Source organism: Hyaena hyaena, unplaced genomic scaffold (assembly GCF_003009895.1).
Source record: "Hyaena hyaena isolate Hyena2069 unplaced genomic scaffold, ASM300989v1 scaffold_26, whole genome shotgun sequence".
Classification (NCBI taxonomy): Eukaryota; Metazoa; Chordata; class Mammalia; order Carnivora; family Hyaenidae; genus Hyaena; species Hyaena hyaena.
The window spans coordinates 1,936,240-1,954,793 of NW_024080658.1; the positions used below are offsets into that span (position 1 = coordinate 1,936,240).

General features: G+C 45.1%; 1 protein-coding gene across 1 annotated transcript in view; it reads left to right on the forward strand.

Moving 5' to 3' along the window:
• The first annotated feature begins 10,248 nt into the window (after positions 1-10,248).
• ENPP2 (ectonucleotide pyrophosphatase/phosphodiesterase 2) overlaps positions 10,249-18,554 on the forward strand; it is a 106,909-nt gene continuing 98,603 nt past the window's right edge. The window contains exon 1 of the mRNA XM_039227222.1: positions 10,249-10,378. Coding sequence (XP_039083153.1) covers positions 10,358-10,378 — 21 coding nt within the window. The 5' untranslated portion in view covers positions 10,249-10,357. The remainder of the gene's footprint in view (positions 10,379-18,554) is intronic.

Sequence of the window (18,554 nt, forward strand, 5' to 3'; positions counted from 1 at the left end):
TGTCTCCTGCCCGAGGTCCTGTCTGTTCAAAAGGCCAGCTGGAGTGATTCTGTTTTCTGGAATAACACAGGGAGGATGATTAATACTTGGCCAACTTCAGAGTAGGAAATGTGAAACACGTGCCTGTTTAGGGTTTCTTCACATGTTTCTAATCAACCAACCAGATTTCACTTGAATCTTTTATGGCTTCTCTGAAATTTGTAGTGAAATTGCAAGCCAAGTGTAGCCTGGACCTATTTGTGGTTGCTATAATATCCCCTTTCCTGACTCCTTCCACCACTTAGTGAAAATTATTATTGCAGTAAAATCTCTTAGTCATACTTTCCAGGGGGTTGAAATTTCTTAGCTTGTCATATGGATAAATGTTATATTATGTTAATACAGAGCAGTATGGTTACATGGGTCTTTGCTTCAAATCTGACAAAGCACACAGTTGAAGTCAGATGTTGGGAATTCTGTAAGTAGGATATATTGCCCCTCTGATTCTCTTCAAGAAACATTTTGAGAACCTACCATGTATAAGGTATGCTGGAAACTGGGTATACCAATATGGTTTCTACCTTGAGTTCTTATGGATTTCTTGATTTCTAAGTTGTGGAAATCCACAACTTCAACTGAACACATCTTAAAGTAAACTCAGTATCTTCATAGTTCCAAGTTCAGATGATGACACCAGCAGCCACCCAGTTGTTGAAGCTCAAAACACTGGACTCATCCCTGATTCTTCTCCTTCATTTACAACCATATTAAGATTTACTTTCTCTTATATATTTCTTGATTTTGTGTCCTCATCTCCATGGCCATCATCCCTTCAGGACTTCATCTCTTGTTTGACTGGTCTAATGCCTTTCTTTCTCTGCTCCCTGATCCTAGGCTCTTCCCTTCCTTCCCCTGCTCTAGCAATTACTCAAAACACAAATAAGATATATCAGTTCCCTGCTTAACATGCTCTGCAAACTCATTGTCACCCAAAGGACAAAAGTGAATACTTTCAAGGCCTTTCACTATATTGTCTTGAGTGCCAAGTTAGGGGAGAGTGGGAAGAGCCATAAGTGAAGACACCATATAAAGGCCATCCTTCCATTTGGAAACATCCAAATGTCTGTAAAATGGGGAAGCCGTGGTTTTGGATGAACTAAGATGAGGGAGTTCCCAATTTGTAGAGATCCACCCTTGAGTTGGTGGCATAGTGGTGAGCATAGCTGCCGTCCTAAAGATCTACCCTTTCTAGTGCATTCTGTGAAGGCAAAAAAAAGGATTTAAGACAAATACAGAATGACAAGTAATACAGTTTTGGAGGTCTTTAAGGGAAAATGTGATATTTATGGGAAACATGAGTTCAAGAGTTTTTTAAAAAAATATATTTATGCATCCATCCACTTACTCATTCACTCTTTGTGATAAAGAGGTCACAAAGTACTGTGGTACAATCTCTGCTCTCAAGGAGAGGCAGATAAGTAGGCAATTATAAGACCATAGAATGAGTGTTCTGTTATAAAAAAAAAAAAACACAGTGTTTTGAGAACACATATTTGGAGTACCTAATACAGTCCAAGAAGGGTCATGAAAGGTGATGTTTAAGTGGAAAGCAGAAAGAAAATTTGACTCATCAAGGTGAAAGGAAGAATGAAAAGAAGCTTAAGTGGAGGAGAACATGGGCAAAGGGTCAGAAGCAAGACAAAGGGGAATTTTGAGATGCTAATACGTTGGAATTATAGTGCCGAGGTTAGGATGGAAACAGGTGTAGGGGTGATTGGATATGAATCTACAGCAGCAACTAATGGTCCCTGCAGGGGACACCTCTAATCCTTCCTGGGTCTTAGGCAGGAGTGGGACAGTGCCAGGGTTCATGGCTGAGCATGTAGAATACGGATTGGGTTCCAGCTCAGTCAGCTCAGCTATGGGCAGCACCTTTGTAGGCAGCACTCTTGACTAGATTATAGATACATTATATTAAGGAGTTGACTCTTTGTCTTCAGGACAATGGGGAGCCTTGCAGGGTATTCAGCAGAGGAATTTGGTGGCCAGGTTAGAATTTTCAGATCTCTCTGACTGTAGCAAGGAAGGTAAGTTAGAAGCCTTCAGATTGGAGTCAAGGAGACTTTCTCACTGGTCCAGCTGAGAGATGATGGTAGCCTGGCCTAAAGTAGTGGCGTTCATTGGAATTAGTGCCTTCATGAGTCATTAAGGGAAACTCATCAGCAGCCTTCAAGAGCTAGACAGGAATTATAGTCTTGTTCTTTCTTACCCAAAGTCCGCCTTGCTGAGAAACACAGAACACTGGGCTTGCTGAACCATGATTTCAACTCAGTGAAGCAAAAGATTCTTTAAAAACAAAAACAAAAAAACCCACCGCTATTGAGGTATAACTGATATAAAAACCTGCAAGTATCTAACATATATGATTTGATAAGTTTGGACATATGCCAATCAAAGTATTAAACCTATCCATCACCTCCAAAAGGATTCTTAACAATAGAAATCCAACAAAGGGGTAGGAAGAGAAACAGAACAAGATTCCATCTGTTTCCCAAGCTAGTCCCAAATCAATGCCCCCTGCATCTTTTAATTGTATAATAACCTCACCAGGGCCTGACAGGGACATTTATGTTTGTGACAGCTTGTTCTGTATTTCCTCCCACTGGAAACATTTTCACGAGGCAATTAAAGAATCATTCATTACCTCAGAAAGCAACTCAGGCTTTCACGGTTGTGCAATCAGATCAAGTTAAATTTTTACAGGCCCTTAGTTGGCCCGGCGTGGGTGAGACGTGAGCGATCAGGGCAGGGGTGTGAGAAGTGCTGAGAGCCGGACGGTAGTGGCATTAGCAATATTGTACTTTGGGGTTGGTCTGTGTTAATATCCTCCATCGCCAACTCAGGGGTGCTTTGAGGGCTAGTTCTGGAGTTCAAAAAAACACACTAATGAACAAAATAATTCATATTTTCTCCAGTTTTTTAAAAAATGTTTTTGTTTATTTTTGAGAGAGAGAGAGAGACAGCATGAGCAGGGGAGGGCCAGAGAGAGAGGGGGACACAGAATCTGAAGACAGGCTCCAGGCTCTGAGGTGTCAGCACAGAGCCCGACGTGGGGCTCAAACCCCGGAACCGCAAGATCATGACCTGAGATGAAGTCGGACGCTTACCCGACTGAGCCACTCAGGTGCCCCTATTTTCTCCAGTTTTCTAACTGCATTTTAAAAATCTATTATTTTAACCCAAGGGGAAGGAAACCTATCATAAAAGAACAAGGAGTCAGGAGAGTTGAATTCTATCTCCAATATTTTCTGTACTCAGGCACCAGGACACTTGATGAGACACAACCTTTTCTGCACCTCATTTTCTTGTCTCAAAATTCCTTGCAGGGTGAAAATCCCATGCTTCTGTGAACATTTGCATCTTCAAGTGTCAGCATCTAGTAGGCCCTTGATATATATCCGTAAAATTAAAGGAATGACCATTGTGTGCTTGGGACACACAAAGATAAGTGAAAAGTATCCTTGTGTTTTAGTTTCTAGCTGCTCACAGTCATCTATACAGGACACTGTCCAGTCGCTATCCCACAGGCATATACAGGGAACCATGAGATCCTAGAGGGAAGGAAGGCAAGAAAGAGAGATAGTTGAGGAGAATTTGAACAGAGGCTGGCCAGATGTGCAGGAAAAACCATTCAAAGCCTTTGGAGTCAGATGAAGGTCTACCAAGGCACTTGATACTTACATGTAAGGACAGCTGTCCTGGAGTTAGAAGGATAATTATCAGACCAGTTGCCACCAGTTGGTGTCGACCATGACCACTTGCTACGGATGATTGTGTCTGATCACGAGATTGGCTGCCAAGGGTCAGCCACCAAGTGCCAATTTCAGCTGTACTTAAGAGACACCCCAGAGTCTCTTTGCTGCAGAGTTTAGTTCCTAAGGTCCACGGAGCCTATAACCTCTGCTTGCTAGTGGCACCCATGTACACTTGGTGGGAAGAACGAGGGTATTTCCATCAGCTTTTTATGCCAGGAATGGACTAACCCACTACCTCCCCCACTTTCCACTAATGATTACTCCTCAGCTTCAGCTAAATTTTGCCATTGTCCCCACTGTCATCAAGCAGAACACAGATGACCATCTGGCAGTGGCTATCTACATGGTGTGTGTAATTTTCCTAGAATAATGGCTTGCATTGTTTTGTAAAAGTACCAGAACCCTCTTTCCACATTAAGTTTTACTCAGAAGAACAATATATAAACAGCCATGGCCAAACTTCAACAGCTACAAAAGCAAAATATTTATCAGTCATCGATAATGTCTCAGGTGCTGTGCTATGCACTTGACATGTGTCCCCTTATTTACTCTTATAACAGTGCTATGATGTGGTGCTTATGAGACTAGAATGATTTGTGTTCTCTTTTTAGAGATGAGGAAGCAGGGAATCAGGAGTTACAGCTAATCTGTGGCCAAGGTAGAGTTTGACCTGGGAAATTTGCCTTCAATATGGGCTCCTTCTGGCACCGAAGGCCCTGCCCCAGTGGTGTAGCTTGGACAGGGCTGGTGAGGCAGAGCTCAGCCATCCTGGAACCTGTCCCCTTTCCCTTTCTCCCATGGTAGCATGTATAGCTAAACTTCTATATCTTCCTTCTCCCAGCTCAGGAATTTGGATAACTATTAGATTGTTGTGTAATAGGATCTAAGAAATACTGTCTGTTTGTCCTCCAAGATAAGATCTCTTCCAGGGTCTGTGTTCTGTCACATCAACTCAACATGAAAAGGGATGCTTGTGGCCAAATAGGTCTTCAAAAGTGGAGGTAGATGCCAATCACACACACACACACACACACACACACACACACACACACACCACAATTCCATTCATGTGAAGTGTCCAGAGTAGGCAAATCCATAGAGACAGAAAGTAGGTTGGTGGCTACCTAGTTGGGAAGCTGGGGAGACAAGGGGGAGGAGTGACTGTTAATGAATATAAGGTTTCATTTTGGAGTGAAGAGAATATTCTAGAAATATCAATTCTGTGAATATCTGGAAAACCATCAAATCGTACAATTTAAATTGAGGATTGCATGTTATATAATTAATAGCTCAATAAAGGTCTTAAAAAACAAAAACTAAAAACAAAAAACAAAAAATTAATGTTATTTAAAGAGTTACCTCTTTAAAAATTCATCAATATAGGGGCATCCAGGTGGCTCAGTCAGTTAAGAGTCTGACTTTAGCTCAGGTCATGATCTTGGCATTGGTGACTTTGAGCCCCATGTCAGGCTCTGTGCTGACAGCTTGGAGCCTGGATCCTGCTTTAGATTCTGTGTCTTTCTCTCTCTGCCCCTCTCCTGCTCATGCTCTGTTTCTGTCTCTCTCTCAAAAATAAATAAACATTTTAAAAAATGTATCAACATGTTACCCAAATGATACAAAAATACAGCCTTGAAGGGGCACGTGCACCCTGATGTTTATAGCAGCGTAGTACCAACCATAGCCAGACTATGGAGAGAGCCCATGTCTGTCAACTAATGAATAGATAAAAAAGATGTGATATATATTTATACAATGGAATATTACTCAGCTAAAAAAAAAATAAGAATGAAATCTTGCCATTTGCAATGACATAGATGGAGGTAGAGGGTATTATGCTGAGTGAAATAACTCAGTCAGAGAAAGACAAATGCCATATGATTTCACTCATATATGGAGTTTAAAAAACAAAACATGAACTTATGGGAGGGGGAAAAAGAGAGAGGGAACCAAACCATAAGAGATGCTTGATGGAGGGAGGTGGGTGGGGGGTATGGGCTAAATGGGTGATGGGTATTAAGGAGGGCACTTGTGATGAATGCTGGGTGTTGTATGTAAGGATGAATCCCTGAATACTCCTGAAACCAATATTGCATTGTATGTTACCTAAGTAGAACTTAAAATAAAAATTCAAAATGAAAAAAAACTTCATCAATATGTTAATCCATTAATTTGTGAATTCATTCCACAATATCTGTGGCAAGGCTGCTGTGGCTGGGGGCCGGGGGGGTCTGTGGCACATGAGAATGCAAGGGGAAAAGAGCCCCGGTTAAGAAGGGTCCTGACACGGGGCACCTGGATGGCTCAGTTGGTTGAGCGTCCGACTTCGGCTCAGATCATGATCTCATGGTCCATGGGTTCGAGCCCCGCGTCAGGCTCTGTGCTGATGGCTGGCTCAGAGCCTGGAGCCTGTTTCAGGTTCTGTGTCTCCCTCTCTCTCTGACCCTCCCCTGCTCACTCTGTCTCTCTCTCTCTCAGAAATAAATAAAACATTACAAAAATAAAAAAAAATAAAAAAAAAGAAGGGTCCTGACACAACACCAGGCAGCAGCATGCCTTCTCTCTTAGGGATACATGCAAGGAGAGAGGAGGTCCAGAGTCCCGTGGAGACATTGGGACGACCTGGGAGAGATGGTGGTAGGAACCCAAAGCCAGACCTTACCAGGGAGACCAGCAGCAGGTAGGCAGGATGAGGCCTGGTGTTCTAGGTCGAACTAGCTGCATGGGAAAGCTTGGAGACATGAGAGCACAGGTGCGTGTTTGGTGGTTTGCATGCCTGGATAGCAGATCAGGGGTGGAAAGACCAGGGAGAAGAGAATTTGCAAGGTAAGTGGGAGCTTAGTGACTCCATTCCTTGAATCATTCCTTCAACCATTCATTTCTTCAGCGAGCATCACCTGTATGTAAGGCAGAGGTTAGGTCAGTGGTCTCAAGGTTGGCTTTGAGAATTGCCTGGAAAGCTTACAAAAATTGGTAGCTGCATCTCACCCCAGAAGTAATTGGTCTTCGGGTGCTTTGGGCATCAGAATTTTTCAAAGCTGCTCAGGAAGTTCTATTTGCGGTCAGCATCAAAAACCAGCAGGCTGTGTAATGGAGATGAAAAAAAAAAATAAGAGGGGCGCCTGAATGGGTCAGTCGGTTAAGCATCTGACTTTGGCTCAGGTCATGATCTCACGGTTTGTGGGTTCGAGCTCCATGTGTGGCTCTGTGCAGACAGCTCAGAGCCTGGAGCCTGCTTCAGATTCTGTGTCTCCATCTGTCTCTGGCCCCCTTGCCCCTCATGCTCTCTCTCTCTTTCTGTCTCTCTGTCTCTCTCTCTCTCTCAAAAATAAAAACATTAAAAACATTAAAAAAAAAAAAAGATTAGAGCAAAGATGGTCCTGGCACTTAAAAACTTAGGGTCAACAAATGTTTTCTGAGAACGTACCAGGTACAGGCTGGGCACGGGGACTACCAGAGTGAATAAAAGAGCCCAGACCTCATAAAGGTGGAAGGTTCAGTCCATCTTCCATTGAAGGTAGGCAAGCAAGCAAATGGAGGAATCTCCCATTACAATGTGAGATAAATGATATGAAGTAAATAAGAAAGATTAATAGCAACAACAAGGAACAGAATGGTTCCCTAGATTGGCTGGTCAAGGAGGGTCTCTTTGAGGTGACTTTAAGCCAGGTTTTAAAGGAAGAAACTGGCTTTAGAAGAGGCATGGAGAGTATGTTCCAGACAGTGGGCATGTGTGTGTGTGCATGTGTGTACATGTCTGTTCATTGCTGGTGTCGTTATAAGGAACAAGCACATAGTCAAACCACATTAGGAAAAAGAGATTTCACTGTATAGAAGAAACTTGAATGTGTTTATAGGTTATGGCATCTTAATTTATCCTTGTTTGCCTAGAATCAAAGATGCTGACTGCATGTAGTCGTTTTATAAATGTTTACTGAATACATGAACTAATGAAATCAGTAGAGAAGAAACTGAAAGATAGGGTGAAGGTTGATGAAAGAATGTTCCAGAGGAAATGGGAAGAGGGGGATTCCAAAGCATACGGAAGGAGGGGCACCTCTGAGGTGGGAGGGAAGGAGCTGGGGCAGGAAATACCATTTCTGGTGCAGAGACAGGAAGTAGCATTCCTTCCCGACATCTACAGTGTTCTGTGGGAGGGGAGAGAGGAGGTTGTTTGCTGAAAGGGAGCCAGGTGGGAGGGAGCTCAGAGTTCTGAGGAGGTGGGAATAGAGACTTTGTGTCACTGGAGAGGTGGGATGGCCAGGGACATTTGGAAAGATCACAAGCGGGGGGTGTGGGCACCCAGCTGAGGCTGCAGGCCACATACAAATGGTGGGGCCAGTGGCCGTGGCTGTGTGGTGACGTGTAGCGTGAGCAGATAACTACATCTTGGCGGGGTTTGCAGATAGATGTGTAGGGCACTGGTTTAGAACAAGGAAATGAACACACTCACGAGTTGTTGTGGAGAAAGATTGCGACTGATATTAAAGTCTAGACTGGGACCTTAAGGGAGTCGTGTCGAAGAGCTGAAAGATAACAGGTGGAAGGAACACAGGACAAACCCTCATGAGTCAAAGGCCAAAAGTGCGGTGGACAGAAAACAAGCGCTCCTTCCCTTCCAGCTCTCTCACTGGCAGAGAGAGAGAGAGAGAGAGAGAGAGAGAGCTCCTTGTTTTCTCCTCGGGTCTCGGAGGCATGCGCACATGGAAGTCCTGTAAGACATGACAAGAGCTGCCTATTTTCAATGCTACCGTAAATCCGAAGAAAGGCTGAGAGTGTTACCTATATAACTGCGTTTCATCCTCACAGCAGATACCATACTCCTCATTTTACTGATGAGAAAACTGAGGCACAGTGAGGTTAAATAGATTGCTCACATTTTTGTAGCTAGGAAGTAGAAACCTCGTATATGATGGAGTTAAGGCCCATAACTACCAAGGTGGATATATATATATATATATATTTTTTTTTTCCTTGTTGGAGAACACTATATGACTCCTGTATCCTTTTCTTGCGAGCTGATAACCCAGGCCAGTTGTATTAACCCATTCGGCGCTGCAGGGTGATGTCCAGTTTCCCTAGGGTGGTCAGAGTCCAAACCCACACCCTCCTCTCTAGAATCATCCTCCCACACCCAGGGCCCCTGCCTGTAGGAGCTGTTTTCAGTTCGCCCGAGGCAACAGACAGCCTTTGCAGGTGGTGGTGTCTGGCTCCGTGTTGTCCTCCTCCCTCTTCTCCACCTGGCTGACTCCTTACAGTCCTTCTAAAATGAGAGTGAGTATCACCCCCTTTCCCCTTCTGTAAGCTGAAAAAAAAAAAATGAGAATGATACCACCCGACATGCCAGGGGGCTCCAGGGCATCTCTGTAGACCTCCATCAAGCTCTTCTCAGCACAGTAAAATTCTGGGATGCTGACTCCTTTGTTCATCACCTGGAGGGACCCAGAAAAGAGAGGGGAGCAGGCTCTGATCATCACTGGTGATGGACTCCTGGTTTTGCACCCACACCTCAGAGAGGCCGGGCTGGTTCCCAAAGCATCCTTTTAACAGCCCCGGAAGGAGACATTTAGACAGTTCAAAAAAAAAAAAAAAAATGTAGTCAATGAATTTGAGACATCGGTGGACATCATTAGCCAAAAGCAGCTACTCGATTAAAACCATTTCTAACACCTTCATAATTCAAAAATTAATATATAGCCATGACTACTTTGCACTACATGTTATAGTAATGTGTTATAGTATGTGTCTTCTGTGTTATACTTGACTTTGAGCGGGGGGTCACCCAGCAGAGGGGTGAGTGGAGAGGATGCCAATTTAGAGGACCCAGATTTCACTTTCTGGCTGAATGATTGGGCAAATACCCTGTTTTTCTAGAGCTTCTGTTTCTTTTTGTGTAAAATGGCAGTAAGAGGCGAGCCCTCCCGGCACTGTTTGGAGGCCAAATGACAGCATGATTGTGAAAAGCGCTTTTGTAAATTGTAACATGCTCCGAGGAGATTTAAAAAAAAAAAATGGTGGCATTATTCCGCAGAATGTTACAGAATTTATACAGTGTACCGCTGCCCACGTTTAACCTGGAAACGCTCATTCAGGGAACTCATCAGCGGCCCAGCAGGAAACTCGTGCAGCAAAGTCCTTGTGGAAGCCGCGGGGAAAAGAATCCTACGGAATGAAGGAGAAACGCAAATCAAACCTCGCGGAGACTCTCGTTTAAAGATTAGAGGATGAAAAATTAACTTGGCACAGTTGGGGGTGGGAATGTGGACGGCTGCCCTGGATACCCCGTCTTCGGCCTCCGGACACTTTCCTTCCCCAAAGCCATTTTAGTCAAAGGTCATGTGTGAGTCTTGTCAAAGGCCAGCTTCCAATGGAATCATTGTCCCCCGGGACAGCGGCCCCCTGACTACATCTGCATTGGAGAAATCCCAAAAGCAAACGGCCCAGTGCAAACAAGAGCAGCCCGGGGCAGCGGGCCCGGAGCAGAGCTCACAGGTCCGCCGGCCCGCAGCAGAGGCCGCGTCCGCAGCGCCCGGGGCCGCACCAGGCGCCCAGACGCCCGCAGCATGACCCGCCGCGCCGATCGGGTACGGTAGGCGCCTCTCTCTCTTCCCGTCCTCCATTGCTGGGGCTCCCGAGTCCAGGCTGCCGTTCTGTCAGCCGGGAAGCCTCGCAAGGGGCCTCCAGATTTGCCGGAAAACGGTCCCCGTTGGGCTGCGTTCCCGTGCACTCAGCTGGAGCTTTCGCAGGCGCGCAAGATGCAGAGCTTAGCTCGTTGCGAGATTTCGTTGCCAGGGAATGTTTGGGTCTGTGAACACCGTGCCTCTCGTTTCTGGAAAACAAGCCGGTGGACTCGCGGAGAGGGGTGGCGGACGAGTCTCTGTCCCCCAGAGCTCGAACCCGTGCCAAGCGGGAGCTCCCCGGGGCCGCAGCCAGTCTCGGGGTGCTGTGAGTGTGGGTCCCCCCTCCCCGGGCCGCGAGAGGCTCCGCGTTCTGTTTATGACCTGTTGGACAACGGCGTTTTTGCAGGAGGCGTGGGGAGTTTTAAAGCCATCTGTTTCGGTAATGTTCTCTGGGTTACTACACTTGCGCCCAAAGGAAATGGAATCATCCCGCAGATGCAGGGAGCCCCTGGCACAAGGCGGGGTCCCCCTCCCGAGCTCCACAAAGGAAAGATTTGATTGGCGTGCACACAGCCGGGGCGGCCGGTCTTTCGGCCCTTTGTACTTAACTGTTTGAACAAGTCTTGCACATGGATCGGGCTAATTTTGGATGAGAGTGGCGGGAGCCCGGGGACTCGGCGGAGTAGGGGTGCTTTTGATCTGGGCTTGGAAACCTCCCGGGGCAAACAGGGCAGGTGGGGAAGATGGGAAGGGGCAGTGGCACAGCCGGCGTTCGGGCGCAGCGGAGGGTCAAAGGGTTTCGGTCGCCGCACTGCCACACTGTGGTTTCAGTTTAACAGGTTAAGCCCAGAGCCATTTCTCGCTGATAAAGGGAATGAAAACAAAAGGCTTTGTAGCGCTCAGCAGGACGCAGCGGGAAGCCGGCGGTGGTATTTGTTTACGTCGCTTGCCGCACGCCCGGTCGCACCCAGGATAGCAGGCTCTGCACCCTGCAGCTCCTTAGATGTTAATTGCGCTGCCGCCCTCCCTCCCCGGCAGCTGCCATCTCCATTTTGTCGTCCACTCTCCCACCAGACTTCTCGAAAGAGTGGGTGACACTGGCCGTCTCCGCGCGCTCACCGCCGGGTTACTGCCGCGCTCCCCTTCAGCGGGCGTCCACCCTTCCTTCTGAACGCAAAGCTCCGTCAGGGCCGCCGGAGACCTCTCTGAGCCCTAGAGCAAGTTCAGCTCTCCGCTGGCCTTGTGTGTCATTTGGAACTGTTGGTCTTCCCCTCCCCCACCCCCTCTCCATGTCATTACTCTCTCCTGGATTCTGTGACCCCACACTTTCCTGGTTTCCCTCTGACTTTGGAATGCCTTTCAGAGGTCTTCTCTGCATCAGCATTGGTGCATCTGACTGTTCCTTGATTCTCTTCCTTATTCATCCCTTGGGGGATCGCATCCACTCCCTTGGCTGCAACCGTTGCATACAAATCTAGGCCCCATCCTGATCTTTCTTCTAAATACCAGCCTTCTATACAGAATATCTCTACTTTCCTGTCCCCCGGAGCACACTGAAATCAGCATGCTCAAAACTGAATTTGTCTTCTCTCTCCCCCTCCCAAGCCTGTCCCTCCTCTTCCGCTCGCCACTACTCAAATGGCATCGCCAGTGTCCTGGCCAGACACAACACAGTCATCCTAGGTGACTTCCTCTCTTTTTGTTCACCACACCTAATCAGTCACCGAGTCTCCTCCCGGACCAGGTCTGTTCTACCTGCTCCGTATAATTCATACGCATACCTCCCCCCCGCCCCGCCCCCCATCTTACCTGCCCCTGTTTTGGTTGAAGTCAGTACTACCTGAAAATGGATTCTGGTCATAATTTCCCATCAGTCTCATTTGAGGCCAGTACTACCCATCTCATGCCCCCTATCTCACCACCATACTCTGTCCGATGAGCTCTCTAAAATGCAGATATCATCATACAGCTCTATTTTGAAAAGTCATCCGTGGGTTCCTATTTTGTTTTCCTTGTGAGAGTCATGTTGGCACACGCACGCTCTCCATGACTTACCTTTTACTCTCTCCTTCTTATCCTTCACCTCCTCTCCACATTTCATGCACTTTTTTTTTTTTTTTTTGCAAATGTAGGCACATCAAATTATTTATAAAAACATGACTTTCCGCCTGTCCTTCTCTTAGGTCTATGTCTGGCTTCTATTTTTTTTTTTTTTGAAGACTCAGCTGAGAGCTACTTTCTTTTAGAAACTACCCAGACCATCTGCTCTCCATCCTCCGGAATGGGTTAGGTAGCCCTCCCATATTCTTCTAGAGCTTCCTTTATTCCTTCTGTGAGAACATTTCCCATTCTTTCTTGCAAATATCTATTTGTCTGTCTCCTACTAGCCTGTGAACTCCTCAGTTGCGGATCAGCACTTTCTGTCTTTGCATCCTTAGAGCCTATAGCCTGGGCCCAACTGCGGTGCTCAGTTAATTTGTGTGAATTCATATGCAGTTGTTGCCAGTGACTATTATGTTCAGGCATTGAATAGGATGGTACAGATACAATCTATAAATACAGTATGGTCAAGAACAAAGAGCAAAGGTCAACAGGGATTATCAGGAAAAGTCATAGTCTTCACGGTTTTAACAAAGGAAGGGTTTAGATTTTCTAGGTACTTAAGATAATCCCCCCATGTCTTCAATTCTACCAGCTCACTCTCCAGTCCACATTTCAACTAATGAGTTTCTAGGATTGCTACCTGCATCTATCCTGACCTTGTTCAAGTCTGGTAAAAACTACATGAAGAGTCTTTTCCAATTTTGCTTTGGCTTTGTGAAGGCAAAGGAATCCTTTTCACTTGGAACCTGCCATGGGAAGAGGGTACTGAAGGCCAAGATAGGTGGGCTTCTGCACCTTTTGATAAGGTGTACCGGAGACGCAAGCTGGTATCTTCTGCTACCAGAGAAGGTCTGCATGGTCTTGGAAGGTACCAGCAGGTGAGATCTCAAAGGCCAACTTGGGCATGGTAGAGGCTCTGGGAGATTAGAGATGAGAAAATACCGCTTCGGTTTTCCAAAGAGAGAAAGCGATGTTTCTAAAACTCTAGACAGAGGTGAGTGACAATAAGGTTCTATAGAGAGTTTTTGAAACTGCAAGTCGTTCTTTGAGTCCTTTTGAGATCCAGATGGACATTACCCTTCTCAGCAAAAATGGACAATATGCAGTACAAGGCACTTTCTATAAACTTTCAGGAAGTTCATACAAGTCCACTCTTGGATTCCTTTGAGTTGACATGAACCTCAGGTTAAAAATCTCTAGTCAAAGGATTAATTCATTCAACCGACATTTGGGAGGGTAGGTGGTGATTAGTAGGAGCCAGCACATGTCCAATTAAGTGTATTTTTTCTTTTGAGAGGATCCCAGTGCAATGTGTGGTATTGAATCTGGAGTCACAGGACCTGGGCTCACATCCCTGCTCTGGCACTCACTAGGTGTGTGATTTTCTCACTGAATCATAGTCGTGTTATTTATTAAAAAGGGATAATAGGTATTGGGGATGTTAAATAAAATAATGCACCTTGAATATGGTTATACTGGATTATCATCAATCAGTTAAAAGCCTTGAGTTCAGGAAGGGCCCAGATCTTGCCAAATTCTTCTGGATTAGGAGGAAGCACATGGGTTAAATTAATACCTGGTTAAAGGAGATTGGATTAACAGATGGATGTCTTTGGTGGTGTGCTCTGGGCTCTGTCCTGGCCCCTCTTTTATTCAATATTGTTGGTATCCATGAAGGCATAATACATCGATCACATTTGCTTAGACAAAGGCATAAGGATTAAGAGTCCAGAAGTTATCAATCAGTGTGGTCTATTTCGCCTTTTCGTATTGTGGGGAAGTATGCAGAAATAGATATAGAATGTGTTTTCTATGGGTCGTAAAAGTCAATTGCAAAATTATTAGGTATACCTGTGTGAGACAGAGAGTGAGAGGTAAAGACAGGAAGAGGAATAGAGAGAGGGGAAGGGAGGAGGGACAGAGTGGAGAGAGGGGAAGTGACAGGGAGGGAAAGTTCAAGATAGAAGTTGTGGCTTCATACGGTTAAGGTTTAGGAGCTTAAACTGACAATAAAACCAATAGTGATGCATTTCTTCTAAACTGATGTTAGGTTTCATTTAAAAAGGTATAGAATATAGAACATGGAAGATGACAGTCATTCTCTATATTGTGCAGGCTGTTCCAGAACATTGTATCTAGTTCTGATGGATACATATTGATTCATTAGCATTTATTAATTTTTTAAGGTTTGTTTTTTTGAGAGAGAGAGTGAAAGCGAAAACGAGAGAGAGAGAGAGAGGGAGAGAGAGGGAGAGGGGCAGAGAGAGAGGGGGACAGAGGATTGGAAGTAGGTTTCAGTCTCTGAGCTCTCAGCATAGAGCCCGAAGCAGGGCTCGAACTCACGAACCATGAGATCGTGACCTGAGCCAGTTAGACACTTAACCGACTGAGGCACCCCCATTAGCATTTTTTAAAGCATATATTATGTACCAATCATTGTGCCAGATGATGATGATAATGGTGCTGGAAAAAGTCGGTAGGCTTGCTCTCATGGAGTTCACAGTACAGCAAATTTTTGTGCCAGAAGAATAAGGAAATGATTTTAATTCAATGTTATGCTTGCTCTCATAGGAGAAGTTTAGATCCCTGCAGAACCACCTATGAAGAGATATTTAATCCAGACTGAATGGGAGTTTTAGAGGAAGTGATGTTTACACTGAGACTCGAAGGCTGAGTAAGGGTCCTCAAGGTGCAAGTGGTGGAAGCAAGGGTTCCGGGCAAACGTAACCGTACCTTCAGTAGGCTGAGGGCAAGGAACCTGTTCAAGGAACTGACAGAGGAGGTGCAGAAGGCTGAGGGGATGACAGAGATGAGACGGAATGGTGGCATGAGCTAGAACTCGAGCCGTAATTGATCCCCGGGAGAACAGGGAATCACTGAAGACTGAGCAGGGCAGGGTGCCAATCAATTTTGTGTTTTGGAAAGATCATTCTGGGCTTTGGGTTTGAGGGACGGTTGAGGAGGCAGGTGCTGTGGTAATATAAGCAAGAGAAGATGGCGGCCCCAACCCCAACGGGAGCGGGGAAAGCCCGAGTGGAACAGCTCAACCGTGAACTAGGAGGTAGAAAGCGCATAGTGCCCCACGGAGGGAGTGCTGTAGGGAGGGCCGCTGTATGACGTTGCAGCTGCAACAGGGAAGATCTAGAAGGCTAGCATGTCTGTCTTTACGTCTTTCAGTCTCATGTGGAAGAGAGATTAGTGTTGTGTTTGTCTCTCTGAGATGGCAGAGCTGGGCCAAAGGGGTGGGAGAGTCAGGGAGATAAATTTCAGCTCAATACAAGGCTTAATTTTCTTTCTTTTCTTCTTTCTCCCTCCCTTCCTCCCTCCCTCCCTCCCACCCTCTCTCTCTCTCTCTCTTTCTCTTTCTCCCTTTCTTCCTTTCTTTTTCTCTTTTTCTTTCTCTTCCTTCCTTTCTATCTCTTTCTTCCTTTCTTTTCCTTCCTTCTTTCCTTCCTTCCTTCCTTCCTTCCTTCCTTCCTTCCTTCCTTCCTTCCTTCCTTCCTTCCTTCTTTCCTTCTTTCTTTCTTTCTAAAGAGGAAGAGAGACTCCCAAGCAGGCTCCACCCTGTCAGCAGAGAACCCCACGGGAGGCTCAAACCCACGAACTGCGAGCTCATGACCTGAACCAAAATCAAGAGTCAAACGCTCAACTGACTGAGCCACCACAATGCCCACAAGGAGGAATTTTCTAACAGAGCTGTTCCAAGGCAATGAGCATTTTGTCTCGGAGATATTTGAGCAAAAGCAAACACTTTGTAACTATTCTTGGCCAAGTTGGAGAGGCAGGAATAGAGGTGGCCTGGCTGGACGGGCACTGACATTTCCTTCCAATGCCAAGATTCCAGGATTCTGTGTATGAATATCTCCGCCTGGCTGGTGTGATCCGCGCCCTGCAGGGCAGCCCTGGGTCCTGGTTTGCCTGCTCAGTCCCTGCCGCCTACTGTCTCTTGGCAGCTATTTAGAGTCCCCACATTCACTGCTGAGAGGCCTTAGTTTGAACAATAAATTTTCTGACAATTCATGCCCCCGACTTCATATTCCTGCCTGATCCTGCTAAAACCCCTGGGAACTGCTCATACTGAACTATTTGTTACTTTCAGAGGAGACTCGGCATTTTCGCTGCCTGTTTGTTTACTTATGACCTTTCTAATGTCAGAAACACCCCTCCGCTGTCCAACCTATTTACTTCATCGAGAATATACTTTTTCACCAAGGCCTAAACTAAATTAAATGCTGAGTTTTCATCAAGCCTTCCTTTAACATCATAGGCTGCCTTATAGTGTTGAGTATGGACTTATTTTTTATACTTATTTGATCTCCTGTTATCCTGTAGGAGTCCAGTACTAAGAGCTGTGAACCATACAGTGACCCTGAATGGTATGAATGGTGCTATGTCTAAGGCAAGAGCCTTTCAGAAAGAAATTTCTATTTACTAAAAAAAGTCATATTTTCATTTTGTAAGTGATGCATGCATTTTGTAGAATAAAGTTAAATAAGGAAAATACCAAGAGGAAACAAAAAATTGTCCACATCTTAGTACCTGGAGATAATCATATTAACACATGGGTGAATATCCTTCTATAGGTTTATGCATGTGTAGATTTATAATCAGAATCATGGGGCGCCTGGATGGCTCAGTCGAGTAAGCGACCAACTCTCAGTTTCAGCTCATGATCTCGCAGTTGGTGTGTTCAAGCCCCACAATGGGCTCCACGCTATCAGTGTGGAGCCTGCTTGGGATTCTTTCTCTCTCTCTGGCCCTCCCCCACTTGCACTCTCTCTCTCTCTCTCTCTCTCTCTCTCAAAATAAATAAATAAATAAAGAACCTAAAAAAAATAAAATCAGAATCATGTAAATTCTTCTGTAACCTGTTTTTCCCTTAACAACATATCAAGAATATTACCCGATGCCATTTATATATTTTTCAAAAACATGATTTTCAATGGGTGTACTGTGTCCCATTCTGCTGCTTCATTATTTGTTTAACAAACTCCTCTTGGTGGACATCAGGCTGTTTCTAATTTTTGGTGGTACAAATAATGTTATGTTTACTCTAAGAGGTACATGTCCATGCAGCCATATATCTATTCTGTAGGGACCTAATTTCTAAATGGCAAGACAGGGGTGCCTGGGGGTCTCAGTTGGGTGTCAAACTTCGACTCAGGTCATGATCTCATGGTTCATGGGTTCGTGCCCCATGTTGGGCTCTGTGCTGACAGCTCAGAGCCTGGAGCCTGCTTCAGATTCTGTGCCTCCCTCTCTTTGCCCCGCCCCCATTCATCCTCTGTCTCTCTCGGTCTCAAAAATAAATAAACATAAAAATTTTTTTAAGACTGGCAAGACAGTTAAATACAGGATACTGAGTTGCTAAGAAGGGATGAGTTTAAAAAGTCTAATTTTACTTTTAAACGCTTCATCCCTATTCTATGTTATATAGATGTATTTATAAGATTATTTTATTTATATGTGTGGATATACTTACTAGCTTTTTTTTGAAATTTAATGAAAGCATCTGATTTGGAAATGTGTCAACAATAGGTAAGCTTGATGCAGAAGTGAGACATAGCCAATGAATACATTTTTTTTAAAGAATTGAATTTGAAATCTACAAACTTCAGCATCTGAGTATCAGTGTTGACAAAATTTTATTCCCAAGCTAAATATAAGGAAAAATGATGATGTGTATGTTACAAGATAAAGATAATTTCCTAAAAAGAAGGATATTGTCTAATGTTCGGTGTCCAGAGAAGGTATGTGGCCATGGCCTTAGATCCTTATTCTGAAGTAAATAATTTATCATCTTAGACACTCAGCAAGTAGGTAGGTCTCCATTGTAAAGTGAAATGTTTTCATCTGAAGCAGGTGTTGGCTGGGAAACACTGTGGATGAGTTTGGTGACTTTTTAACAAAGTAAATGAGATGTTGTCCTGGGCTGAATTGTGTCTTTCCCTCCCACCACCAACCCCCCCCCTGTCCGTGCATCCATCCACCATCCATCTGCCCATCCACCCCCCCACCCCCCCCCCCCCCCCCCCCC